The sequence below is a fragment of the Mesoplodon mirus genome, assembly GCF_964341445.2.
Source record: "Mesoplodon mirus genome assembly, chromosome: 4".
In the NCBI taxonomy this organism is placed as follows: Eukaryota; Metazoa; Chordata; class Mammalia; order Artiodactyla; family Ziphiidae; genus Mesoplodon; species Mesoplodon mirus.
The window spans coordinates 134,003,980-134,017,712 of record NC_138979.1 but is presented as its reverse complement, the minus strand read 5'-3'; the positions used below and the strand labels follow the sequence as shown (position 1 = coordinate 134,017,712).

The 13,733-nt window shown below is 38.2% G+C and overlaps 1 protein-coding gene across 3 annotated transcripts in view; it reads right to left on the bottom strand.

Annotated features, from left to right (window-relative positions):
• Nucleotides 1-13,733, bottom strand: part of FANCM (FA complementation group M) — a gene marked incomplete at its 3' end in the record, with an annotated part of 56,600 nt that overhangs the window by 36,825 nt on the left and 6,042 nt on the right. For all 3 annotated transcript variants that reach the window (XM_082618432.1, XM_082618433.1, XM_082618434.1), the window contains exons 4-9: nucleotides 11,679-11,837; nucleotides 6,302-6,433; nucleotides 4,244-4,376; nucleotides 3,477-3,602; nucleotides 2,877-2,963; nucleotides 194-378 (exon numbers count right to left, since the gene is read on the bottom strand). In XM_082618432.1, the coding sequence (XP_082474558.1) occupies nucleotides 194-378; nucleotides 2,877-2,963; nucleotides 3,477-3,602; nucleotides 4,244-4,376; nucleotides 6,302-6,433; nucleotides 11,679-11,837 (822 nt within the window). The remainder of the gene's footprint in view (nucleotides 1-193; nucleotides 379-2,876; nucleotides 2,964-3,476; nucleotides 3,603-4,243; nucleotides 4,377-6,301; nucleotides 6,434-11,678; nucleotides 11,838-13,733) is intronic.

Sequence of the window (13,733 nt, the reverse complement as noted above, 5' to 3'; positions counted from 1 at the left end):
AAAAAAACATTTCAAAATCCCCCCAAAAAACACTTTTTTTGGTCTTTCAAAATATGCCTAGTTTTATTTATACATTTACTACAAAATTATCTTTAAGATGTAGCCAACTGACCAGTGAGTTAAAACAAAAAAAGACATAAGTGCAAAGCTAATCAATTTTATTTTTATATTCATCATCTCCAAAAATAATTACCTCCAGTTGCTCCTTCTGGGTAAAACCCTTCATGCTTTTCCCTGAGGCATGGCCGACAAAGGTCATTACTCTAATAATTGGCTGATGCTGTAAAAGCATTTCTGCAATTTCTTGAACACTATCTCGAAATGAAGAGAAGATCATAACTCTGGTCTCGTCACATTTCTTGTCAGATGTCTTTTGAGCTATATAACAAAAATACTTTAATTACAACTTTTATAAAAGCATTTAGATGAGAACTAATTCAAAAGACAAACCTGAAACTATATACTAGTGAGTGACAATTCTTTCAAAAAAATAATTTAAGGCATCTTAAACCTTTGCTGGTTTTCCTCCTACCTTTTCTAGTAATCTTAATAAACCTGGCTCCTTATCTCTCATTGGCTGTCATAAAATAAAAACCTAAACCAAATAAAAATTACCTTTTGACCAGTCCTTCACTTCATGCATGATGCCTGTTATTCCCCTTTACCTTCTAAATCAGAAGCACAGGACTGCAGAGCTCTCACTGATTTTGTATATCTTCCCTTTCCTTTCTGCTCACTAAAGGCACTGTCTTAATCCAGGCCATCGTATTCTGTCTCTGAATTATTGATATGTTCAAATTCTCCAAGGAAACTGCAGAATATACCCAACAGTCAATCACAAAGCTGTTGCCAATGTCTCTGTGCTTGGGAGGAGTAGAATGCATAAATAAAACATGATTTTGAGGCTGGACCACTTAGCCTCTGGGTGATGTGTGACCATGGTAGTCATTTAATCTCTTTAAACTTTAGTTTCTTAATATCTAAAATGGATTGAGGTGATGATTAAATGAAACAGTAAATATAAAGTATGTAGACTTGCATATAGCAATTGGTTAATAATTGCAAGTTGTGTGGAGTTTTTTGTTATTTGCTTTCTTTTGTTTTTTAACTTTGCATGGCACTTTGACAATCCTTCTTTCTTAAACATGATTTATATTATGTTAATGATCATGTGTGTGCCAGAGACTACACTAAGCATTTTATATATGAACTCATTTAGTCTTCATAACAACCTTATGAATTAAATGACTTAAAAAGTTAATGTATAATACATAAGGAAAAAGAAGCAGCTGCTGTTGCAGGAAAATTATTCCAGATAAACCTCCTTTGAATCAGCATAGCATCAAGACTCTACATCTGACCAACTGCAGATCAATAGCTACTTTCAGTGCAAAGCCTATCTCCTTCAACAGGCCGCAGCCTGCCTTTCTATCTTCATTCTATTAAAGCTGCTCTACCAAAGTCATCAATAACTCTATATTGCCAAACTCAGGGGATGCTTTTTAGTTCATTTGACCACACCTCTCAGTAGTATTTAACACAATCCACTCCTTCCTACTGAAATAGTCTCTTCCCTCAGCATCTCTGATAATTCACTTGTCTGGTTTCTTTCTCAATCTCCTTTGTGGCATTTTCCCCTCTGAACTCTGAATGTTGGTATTCTGCAGGACTAATTCCCGGCCCTCTGTCCCTAAACTGTATTCCTGGTGATATGATCACATCCATTCTTGAAACTTTTAATATTGCCTTTATGCTGATAACTCTAAAATTTATTTATATATATGTAAATAGATAAAAATATCCCAGACCATTCTTCTGAGACCAGGATTCACTTATCCAATGCCTACACATCTCAACTTCGATGTCTCAAAAGCATCCTAATATGTTTGCTCTTTCTTCTCCATGTTGTTAGTTTTCTCTTTGTTCATATAGTCATCTGCAAACACACACACACACACACACACATACTCCTACACTTATGATTTTTTTTCTCATACTCTATGTCCAATCCATCAATAAACACTGTTGGCTCCAACTTCAAAATATATCTAGAATCTATAACCACTTCTCAGAACCACCTTGCTGCTTGGTACTACTATCTTGGTATAAGCTATCATCATCTGTTATCATCTTAGATTATTACAATAGCCTCCTAATTGGCCAACGTCTACGAGAGTGATCTTTTAAAAATATAAGTCAGATCACGTCACTCTGCTGCTCCGAATGCCTCTGTAATAGTTTCACAAATCACAAGCATGCACAGAATAAAATCCAAAGTCCTGACATGGCCTACAAACCCTACGTGACCTGGCCCCTGGCTATCTCTCCAACCTCTGCCTACACCACTCATCCTCATTACACTACTCCAGCCAAATTGGTTTGTTTACTGATCCTTAATCTTACCAAGCACCCTACTGCCTCAGGGCCTTTGAATCTGCTATCCTCTCTGCCAGGAATGATCCTCCTACAGAAATCCACAAGGCTTGCTCCCTTACTTCCATCAGGTAACAGCTCAAACATCACCCTACAAAGAGGTCTGCTCTAAAACCCTATATAAAATAGCCTCCTTCATGACTCTCTATTTTCTCACCTAGCTTACTGTTCCCTACCATTATATTATACATTGTTTTACTATCTGCTTCCCTTATACTGCCCCAGGCTGACTTTTCTTTTTCACATAATACCCTATTCTTAACATTTCCACCATTCCCCTGGTGCCTACGCTCCCAAAATTTCTCAGAGCTTTTTTATATTCATTATCCAGAATAATTAAAAGCTCATTTTCTCCATAAGAAATGTTAGCACAAACTAATGAGTCAGAGCTTTAGCTTTTTCAATAACTTTGCCTTGCCTTGAGTCTATTAAATACGACCTACCATTCCATGACTTGAAGTGTTCAACTACAATTTCTTCTAATTTCTTTAATTTTGGATGACTATAGCAGAACTTTTTATCTTCATCTCCTGTAGAAAAACAAAACACAAAAAATTCTTCTGTATTTTTCCATATTCGATTACATTAATGTATTTTAATTACCCTTTTCAAAATGGATTCGTTAAAACTTATTTCTTTTTATTTAAACAGTAAGTAGCACCTGGGTAGCACACAAACCTTACTGTAAAATAAACTGAATTTCTATGAAAATTTCATTCTGAGAAAGACTCCAAATGAGAATCAGCAGCAAAGAGAAGGGAAAAATTCACATTTAGTTAAGCTATGAATCAGTTTTTGGTAGTTCTGAGAATTTTCACTACCAGTAACAACTACTACTAACTTCTATTATATATTTAAAGTTTATGAACTGCTTGAATATATATTTATCCTAAGTTGAAGAATAAGATCTTTTAGCATTTAACAGGTCTATTGCTACAGAAATATAAGTAGATATAAATAGACATGTGGATCAATGGAGCATAATTTTAAAATTAACCTTGATAAAAGGGAAACAAAATAAAATTTTAAAAGAAAAACCAGACCTTTTTTGATAGCAGAAATGCCACTTGCTGAAGTACTACGTGTATGTGCAAACATGCACTCTAGATGATTATAGAGTTTCATGAAGTCCTCATTTCGGCTAAGTTCTTTTCTTGCCCGAGTCATTCCTTCAGAAATTAAGAAAATATTTTTCCAATAAATTTAATAGCAAAACTAATCAAATATATCATTTATTTAAAAGCAATTAAACTATAGCAATGAATGCAAGTTTTTCAAATTTAAAAATAAAAACCAGCAACTTTTTCTAGTTCCACATTTACATATGTATTAATGAATGGCTTCTTTTCTTCCAGCAATTTATCAAAAGCAAAGAAACATGGGCTGGCACCTTGATCTTGGACTTCCCAGCCTCCAGAACTGTGAGAAATACATGTCCATAGTTTAAGAAAAAAAAGAAGAAGAAGAAAAAGAAAGGAAGGAAGGAAGCAAGCAAGGAAGGAAGGAAGGAAGAAAAAAGAAAGAAAGAATTTGTTACATAACTATTTCATTGCTTTTTATTTTATTTATTTATTTATTAAGCTGTGCTGGGTCTTAGTTGCAGCATGCGGGATCTACTTCCCTGACCAGGGATCAAACCCGGGCCCCCTGCATTGGGGAGGACCACCAAGGAAGTCCACTGGACCACCAAGGACGTCCCCTTCACTGCTTTTTAAAATAAAGCACTTTAAGTAATCCAAATGGCTCAATACATATCGTTAACCAAAATAATACATGTCAGCACTTTAAAAAATAATTTCATATAATTTACCTTTAGTTCCATCCATAATTCCACAAAGGAAGAAATATAATGATCTCGTTCCCATTTGCTGCAATAATTCATAACCATGATATAAACTAATACAAATAGCAAACTCTCCCTCGATTATGCCTTGTTGCAGTCCCTAGAAAAAACAAGCATGTATCAAATTTACCCAGAGAAAGAAATGAAGATACATGTTCCATGCAGAACTTATTGGTTCTACTGAATGTCCTAAGATGTTGCTATGGAAAGGTGTCAATGTACTTTCCATATACAATCTGCCCCTTTATTTAATTCAACATGAAACTTACATTTTATTTTTTTTATTTTTTTTTTTCTTTTTGCGGTATGCGGGCCTCTCACTGTTGTGGCCTCTCCCGTTGCGGAGCACAGGCTCCGGATGCGCAGGCCCAGCGGCCATGGCTCACGGGCCCAGCCGCTCCGCGGCATATGGGATCCTCCCAGACCGGGGCACGAACCCGTATCCCCTGCATCGGCAGGCGGACTCCCAACCACTGCGCCACCAGGGAGGCCCGAAACTTACATTTTAAAGAGAATAAATGAACGGGGGAATATTTATCATATGCTGTTTTTCTTTGCAGGTAAATTATTAGCAGTATATAGATTTATTTGGTCTTTCAAAACAATTTAATAAGCACCTACTATTTGCCAAGCACTGAGCTAGACATTTGGGATACAAGGGAAAATAAAACAGATATGGGCATATCCTCATAAATATTTCTGACATCAGGACAAATATTTAATCAAACTGTTTAACACTAACATTTAACGCCAAGTATACATGCCACAGTAACATCTGACAGGGAGCACCAGACACTGTTATATGCACACTACTTATACAAACTTATTTAATCTTAACACCTAGAAGGTAGGTACTATTGTTATGCCCATTTTACATATGTGGAAGCTCACGTAGGTGATAAGTAGCAGAGCCAGTATTTGAACCTAGGAAATTTGGTCCAGTGTGCTTGTGCCTTTAACCACTACTCTCAAGGAAAAGTAAAGTACATATTCCTTTTATAGGAGCATACAGTCGGTATATCTATACAATAAAATACCTTTAAAAGACCATTGAGAATATATTTTAATTATTTTCCTTTATTAGAGATGAAGACTATTATTTAATACCCTACATTTTTAGTAGCATTTAATATCAGTTACACTCATTTTAAATGTTTCCAGGATAGTGATAAATGCCTTAAAATGGCACCCTAATTACCTAAAAGGGTAAAACAATGTCTCTGTAAAACATAAACTCTCATCAGTGAGATCAAGTTCAACAGGTTTAGATTTATGATTTAAAATTTTAATGAACTTTTAACCCCTAGCAGAAACTTTAAACATTTTATTGAAGTCTAGTATAATACACTGCAATTTCACAGAAAATTCCCTTTGTGGTTTCCCAGATACTATAGAATAAAGTCCATATTTCTAGTATAACATTTAAAGCTACTCCCAGGTGGTCACAACCTGGATCATATCTGACTCCCTCAATCCTTTACCTCAGGCAAATTGGTTTTCTCACTGTCTCCTTTATACCTTCATTCAATTGCCTCTGTTCTTTTACACATGCATTCCCTCTCAGTTCCAAGAATGACTCAGTGCCTTTTCATGCTTGTGAGCATCTCTTTTGACTCTGGACTTAACTTGATGGATACGTTCCTATCCACCTATTTTTTTCCTATAAAGATTAAAAATACAAAGCTTACTGTGATGCTTAATCCAACCTCGGTATGGAGATTTAAGACTAAATGCTATCGGTCTAAAAGTTAGTTAAAATCTACCCTCTTATGACCCTTTGACTTTGCAAAACAGAAGTGAACTAAAAGACCAATTCTTAATTAAAAGTTATAAGATAAATTTATCTTAATTCACATCATTAAACCGTATTCCTGCTAGATCTTTTTCATGTTTTTAGAAACTATATAAACCATCCCTGAATTCTTGATGAGCTAATATACACCAAAAAACAATCATTATTTACATTTCATCCTGGTTCTAAGTAAAAACGTAGTCTATCAGCAAAATTTATTTTAAAATACCTACCACAATATTTGGAGATGGGTTTTTCCTAAATTGATCTCTTGCCAGAATTATCTGGTATTTTGTTAGATTGGGAATATCCCTTCTCATCAAAACATTCCTCTGGATCAAAGAACTTGCAAGTGCTTCCAAAATCTGCAAATTTCAAAGAAATTTAGTTTAAGTTTATTTTAAAATCCTTTTACAAATATATTTCCTCACATACTAAAATAGTTTATATATTAAATTATATATTAAATAAAGTTTGTCTTAAAATGAATTTTTAAGTAAACACAGAGAGATGATAAAATTTTAAAGTACTTGACAATTATCCCCAGATAATCCATGTGAGAGTCAGCACAAGCAATTATTAGATTCAACGATAATTCAAGAACATATGTGTTGGGCTTTCGTGGTGGTGCAGCAGTTAAGAATCCGCCTGCCAATGCAGGGGACATGAGTTCAAGCCCTGGTCTGGGAAGATCCCACGTGCCACGGAACAACTAAGCCCATGCGCCACAACTACTGAGCCTGCGCTCTAGAGCCGCGAGCCACAACTACTGAGCCCATGGGCCTAGAGCCTGTGCTCTGCAACAAGAGAAGCCACCACAATGAGAAGCTGGTGCACTGCAACGAAGAGTAGCCCTTGCTTGCCGCAACCAGAGAAAAAGCCCGTGCACAGCAACGACGACTCAATGCAGCCAAAAATAAAATAAATAAATTTATTTAAAAAAAAACACAAAAAACGAACATATGTGTTTGTCTGTCTATTTCTTTTCTTTTTTTTTTTTTTTTTTTTTTGTGGTACACGGGCCTCTCACTGCTGTGGCCTCTCCCATTGAGAAGCACAGGCTCCAGACCTGCAGGCTCAGCGGCCATGGCTCATGGGCCCAGCCGCTCCGCGGCATGTGGGATCTTCCCAGACCGGTGCACGAACCCGTGTCCCCTGCATCGGCAGGCGGACTCTCAACCACTGTGCCACCAGGGAAGCCCGTCTGTTTATTTCTTAACTCTCCTCCTCTCCCTCCAAACTAAGCACAATGAAAGGAGGGCCTTTTTGCTCTGTTGCATCTTCAGGGCCTAGAACAAGTCTAGCACATAGGTAAATATTTGTAGAGTGATGACTAAATAAAAATTCCTTGAGTACATTTAATTTCATTCACTGATTCATTCTCTCAAAAATATTCATTAAGGGACTTCCCTTGTGGTCCAGTGGTTAAGAATCTGCCTTCCAATGCAGGGGAGGCGGGTTCGATCCCTGGTTGGGGAACTAGGATCCCACATGCCGCAGGGCAACTAAGTCTGCACGTCACAACTACTGAGCCCACATGCTCTGGAGCCTGCGTGCCACAACTAGAGAGACCGCGCCACAACTAGAGAAGCCCACGTGCCATAATGAAAGATTTTGCATGCCACAACAAAGATCCCGCGTGCCACAACTAAGACTTGACATAGCCAAATAAATAAATAAATAGATATTTTAAAAAATATATTCATTAAGTATATACTATATATCAAGCATTGTTCCTGATGCTGGGGATATTGTGGATGAGACAAATGAAGTTAGAATAATTTTGATTATGATAACACATTTAAGAACCTAAAACTCAGTAATGCTTTGTAGAGTCTTTGATGGGAAGGGGGTCACTATTTTATAAGTGGACAAAGAGGCTTTCTTTCTTTCTTTCCTTCCTCCCTCCCTCTCTCCCTTCCTTTCTTTCTTTCTTTCTTTTTTTGGGGGGGGTGGGGGGAGGAGCAGCAATTGTGCTGCCCGGGCACCCCCTGCCTCATCCGTCGTCCAGCCCCAGGATGCAGAGGAGCGGGCCCTTGGATTGTGACCTTGCCAGCGCCCTTCCAACTCCCAGCAGCCCGTTTCCCACACTAAGGTTCCTGGCTGGGGATGGACCGCTCTGGGCCAGGGCTGCCTCTGGTACCAAGCAGCAGGAGAGACGGTGGCCTGGGTTGGGCAAGCAACGGAGCCTACTGCTGCATGAGTGACAGCAGGGCGCTCTCAGGGGAGAACTGGGCATGCAGGCTCCCACAGTTCTCCATGTGTTCATGCCACCAAAGATGGTTTCTTTTAAGAGGTAATACTTGACATCTGAATGATAAAGTATGCCTAGCTTGAGAAGTTCTGAAGACAGAGCATTCCAGGGAGGGAAACAGCAGACAAAAGGTCCTGAGCTTGATGCCATAGTGAAGGTAAAAAGCGACCTCCAGATGAAGACCTACTACAGCAATATGTAATTTGCCTAAGTTTTATTTCCTAAAATATAGCTATTTTAGTACATTTCAATCTTTCCTCTCTTCTAGCTTTGCTGATCAGCTTTGCTGACCACATGTGCCTAAAGAAGCACTCTAAAAAAATCAATAAAGTTAAATTATTATGTGATTATACAAATTACAACTTTTATACTTATAAATGGAGTGATCTTAATCATAACCAAATGTATTAGCATTTATGAGATAATTACCAGAAACACTTTGCCATATCTTAAATTATTAACACTTAGAATTTTGTTACAAATAATTTAAAAACAAAAAACAAACCATATTTCTATAAAACTTCTTTTTAAGAAAGACTTATTGGGCTTCCCTGGTGGTGCAGTGGTTGGGAGTCTGCCTGCCAATGCAGGGGACATGGGTTCGAGCCCTGGTCTGGGAGGATCCCGCATGCCGCGGAGCAGCTAGCCCCGTGAGCCACAATTACTGAGCCTGCGCGTCTGGAGCCTGTGCTCCGCAGCAGGAGAGGCCGCGATAATGAGAGGTCCGCGCACCGTGATGAGGAGTGGCCCCCACTTGCCGCAACTAGAGGAAGCCCTCACACAGAAACGAAGACCCAACACAGCCATAAATAAATAAATAAATTTAAAAAAAAAATTGTTTAAAAAAAAAGTAAGCCTCTGTAAAAAGTAAAAAAAAAAAAAAAAAAAAAAAAAAGAAAGACTTATTAAAGATTAAATGATAGATAAACTTTCTGGTTATTCATTCCAGAATAACAAACTACTTCAAAACATCATAGGTTAGGGCTTCCCTGGTGGCGCAGTGGTTGAGAGTCCGCCTGCCGATGCAGGGGACGCGGGTTCGTGCCCCGGTCTGGGAGGATCCCACATGCCACGGAGCGGCTGGGCCCGTGAGCCATGGCCGCTGGGCCTGTGCGTCCGGAGCCTGTGCTCCGTAATGGGAGAGGCCACAACAGTGAGAGGCCCGCGTAAGGCAAACAAACAAACAAACAAACAAAAACATCATAGGTTAAAACAACAACCATTTCATTTGCTTGTGATTCTTTTTCTGCAGGGAAGAATTCAAGCAGGTAACAGAGAGGGCCTAGAAGGGATGATGACACAGTAACAATGAACATATCTAGTGCCCATGTCTTGGTTTCTAAATACAACTCTTCCATAGAAGGAATAAGGATTCCTTGGAGAAATGGTTGATTCTATGGCTGGGACAGGACAACTACTAAATGAACATAAAATATCTTGTAATACCAGAAAGTTAGGAACTAGTCCTCCCCCAACCAACCCCCTACCCCCAACAAAAAGTGAATGTCTAAAGGACACAGGAGCCATCTTAAAGGAACTCCTAATGGCCAAAGCTGTAACAATCTGAGCAACAAAATTAATAATGATAGTACAGAACTTAACCCACAGGAAAAAGAAATTATCCATTAACATAATAATTATCCATACTAATATAAAGGATTGAAAAAGTAAATTGGGGAGAAGAAACAGCTCTTCATTATAGAAGAATTCAAATTAACAAATGTAAAAGAAATGAGGGAAACAAGAAACAATGATTAGGCAAATACTACAGGAATAACTGTTGTAGGCAAGAACGATCATTATATGCTAAAGTTAGTGGACAAAATATTTTGAGAATCAGGGTATTTGCATAGTCTCAACGTATCTTCCCACTGGAACTCTCTATATTATTTTTGCAAATTTCCTAAAAGTCTAAAATTATTGCAAAACAAAATATTAAAAATAAAAAAGAATTCTGTCAGGGCATTGCAGTGACAGCTCGTCTCTGCTCCTGATGTCTAGAGTCTCAGAGAGCTGGGAGCTTGCTGAAATAGCTCAACTGAGGCTATGTGTCTGCACCCTCAGTTCTAGCTATCCTCTGGCTCCTCCTTTCTCCTCAGCATGGTTAACTTGAGGCTCACCATGGCTAACTTAGGGTTCACCAAATTCTATTGGTCAAAGTCAGCCTAGGGTAAGCCTAGATTCTAGGGAGGGGGAAATGTATCCTGCCTCTCAGTGGGAAGAGTAGCAAAGAATTTGTAGCCATCTTTAATCCACAGCAATGAGGATATAAAAACAAGGTTTTCTCCTAGCATGACAATAATTATGAACTTTAGAAAACCAACTGCTACCCCAAATTTCTCCCATTGAAAGTGATAACTGCCTAAGCAGTTGTCTTACAGCTACAGTATTGACATTTGGACCAGATAATTCTTTGTTGTTGGGGGGCTCCCCTATCCATTGCAGGATGTTAAGTAGCATTCCTGGCCTCTATACACTAGATGCCAGTAACAAGTCCACTCCCCACATCCTCCAGTTAGAACAATCAAAAATGTGTCAATGGGCTTCCCTGGTGGTGCAGTGGTTGAGAATCAGCCCGCCAATGCAGGGGACAAGGGTTCGAGCCCTGGTCTGGGAAGATCCCACATGCCGCGGAGCAACTAAGCCCATGTGCCACAACTACTGAGCCTGCGCTCTAGAGCCCGCGAGGCACAACTGCTGAAGCCTGCACGCCTAGAGCCCGTGGTCCACAACAAGAGAAGCCACTGCAATGAGAAGCCCGCGCACCGCAACGGAGAGTGGCCCCCGCTCGCCGCAACTAGAGAAAGCCCGCGTGCAGCAACGAAGACCCAACGCAGCCAATCAATCAATAATGTGTCAAGACATTGCCAAATGCCACCAAGTGGGCAAGATGGTCCCCAGTTGAGAAACACTGCTGTTCAAGGGATCAGGGAGGAATATATTGAAAATATATTCCCTTACAAAGAAAGTTCTGGTTGAATTTGTATACATGTTTTGGGTGTGTTCACTATGTGAAAATTCACTGTGCTGCACACTTACATTTAATGTACTGTGCTGTTCATATATGTTTGGGGGGGCTGGTTATACTGCAATTAAAAGGTTTACTTAAGAAAATACAAAACCAAATTGGCTTTAGAAATGGTCCATCATTTTGTATTTCCTCTTTAACTAATAGTTTGCCAGTACATACAAAACATGGCGCTCATACTGAAAGTTGTCATTTCAAAGAATTTTTTACCATATTAATTATATAAATGATTATAACTATACATTCTCACAGTCAGATTCTGTTAACTAAAATAATTACATTATCAGTTCATTTATTAAAACCCTGAATTATGATCAAAATGGCTTACCTGTATATATGCCTTTTGGATAGCTCCAAGTTCTTCACCAAGGGGAACAACAAGCTTTTCAACTCGTCTTTCATGAGAGTATGGCAAAATATCCGGAGAATCTTCAGAACGAATCTCTATCTGCCCAATTAGTAGATTAGTAATAACCTGTTGCACAGCCTACAGAAAATCAATTAAGTATGATTATATATTATATTACTTATTAAATTTTTTTAGTTTGCCACTAACAAAAATAAAATAGCAATAAGTTTTTGAAAAAAATTAGAAATTTATATCATTAAATATTTTTTAAAACTACAAATTATAGCACATCAGGAGTGGCACAATTGGGGAAAATGCTTTTGAAACATCTGTCTTGCATGCCAAGCATCCAAGAGATAAAATGTCCAACAAGTTCCTCAAATGTGTTTTGTGCTTTCCAATGGTAGTGTTATATCCTGTCAATATTTATAAAGACTCAGACAAAACAGAAGTTTCAGATTAGCAAACCAAATCCCCAAAACATTATATAACAGTCAATTTTAGAGCCAGAACTAAAACCCAGATTTCCTGATTCCCTGGCAAATACTTTTTTCCACTGATTTTTTATGGGGAAAACAGAGAAGTCCTGTTACTACTAAAGGATACAAATGTACCTTGGAAATACTTTACAAACTGACTTGTTAAGAAACTGAGGGCACAGGTCCTACGCTAAATCAATTATTAATAAATGAGTGGAGGGAATTCCCTGGCAGTCCAGTGGTTAAGACTCCACACTTTCATTGCCAAGGGTGCAGGTTTGATCCCTGGCTGGGAACTAAGATCCCACAAGCTGCGGGTATGGCCAAAAATAAAAATAAATGAGTGGAATATTTTCCATTTAAATCAATATATATACTGTGAATATATTTCTGGAGCTAAATTTCATTCACCAAAAGCTTATAAAGGAACTTAATTGTAAAAATAGGGAATTTAAGAAAAAACAGAAAACCTGTTGGTATAAACAACTGCTGTACCATTAGACCACAGTACTATTGGGTGTGATGAAAAAAAAGAATGGAAGGGAGAGATGGATGGATGGAGGGAAGGATGGAGAAAGAATCCTGAAAGTATCCAGAAATTAAGAACTCTTTTTTTTTAAACTAGTAAAGCCTCATGGGCTTAGTTTCAGACAAAAAATACTCTAGGGCAAGAATCACATCTTAGTCACTTTTGTATTCCCAACACCTAGTATAATGCCTAATACAGTAGTACACTATAGTTACTGAATGTCCACATACATTCAAACTCTAGAGTAAATATATGACCATTTTATAAAATTGACTAAGACTTCAATATTTTGTTTTCCTTTGGCCGCACAGCATGTGGGATCTTAGTTCCCCGACCAGGGATTGAACCCGTGCCCCTTGCGTTGGTAGCACAGAGTCTTAACCACTGGACCACCAGGGAAGTCCCAGACTTTAGTATTTTTAATCATTCATTCATTCAAGAAATATTTGAGTAACTCCCATATGCCAGGTATTGAATTGCTGACAGAGGTATAACCAAGATAGACATAATCCCTACATTCATGTAGGTACTATTTTAGTGGAACAAAAATACAACAAATAAATGAATAAGCAAAAGAATGACAGATTGTGATAGATATTAAGAGGAAAATAACAAGATAGGAAGAGTTGACTTTTCATAGCTTAAGAGTGAATTTTTCTGAAGAGGTGATATTTAAGCAGAGACTTGATGACTAAAAACAATCAAGCATGTTTAAACAAGGTTGGGCAGAAATGATAGGATAGAAATTTCTAAAACTAATCGAGGCTATGGACAGAAGGAAAAAAGTGTGTGGCTTGGCAGAATTGAAAGCTACCTTTGAAATTATCCAGAACCTAACACAGAAGACCATTCACAGCTACTAAATTAGAATGTCATGGGATAACGCTCAAAATCTGCATGGGACAGGGCTCAAAACTTTTTACCATCCTCCAATAAAGGAAACCTGAGCTCCCTGGAGAAATGGTGGATTCCACAGCGGGGACAGGAAAAATACTAAATGAACATAAAATATCTTGTGATGCCAGT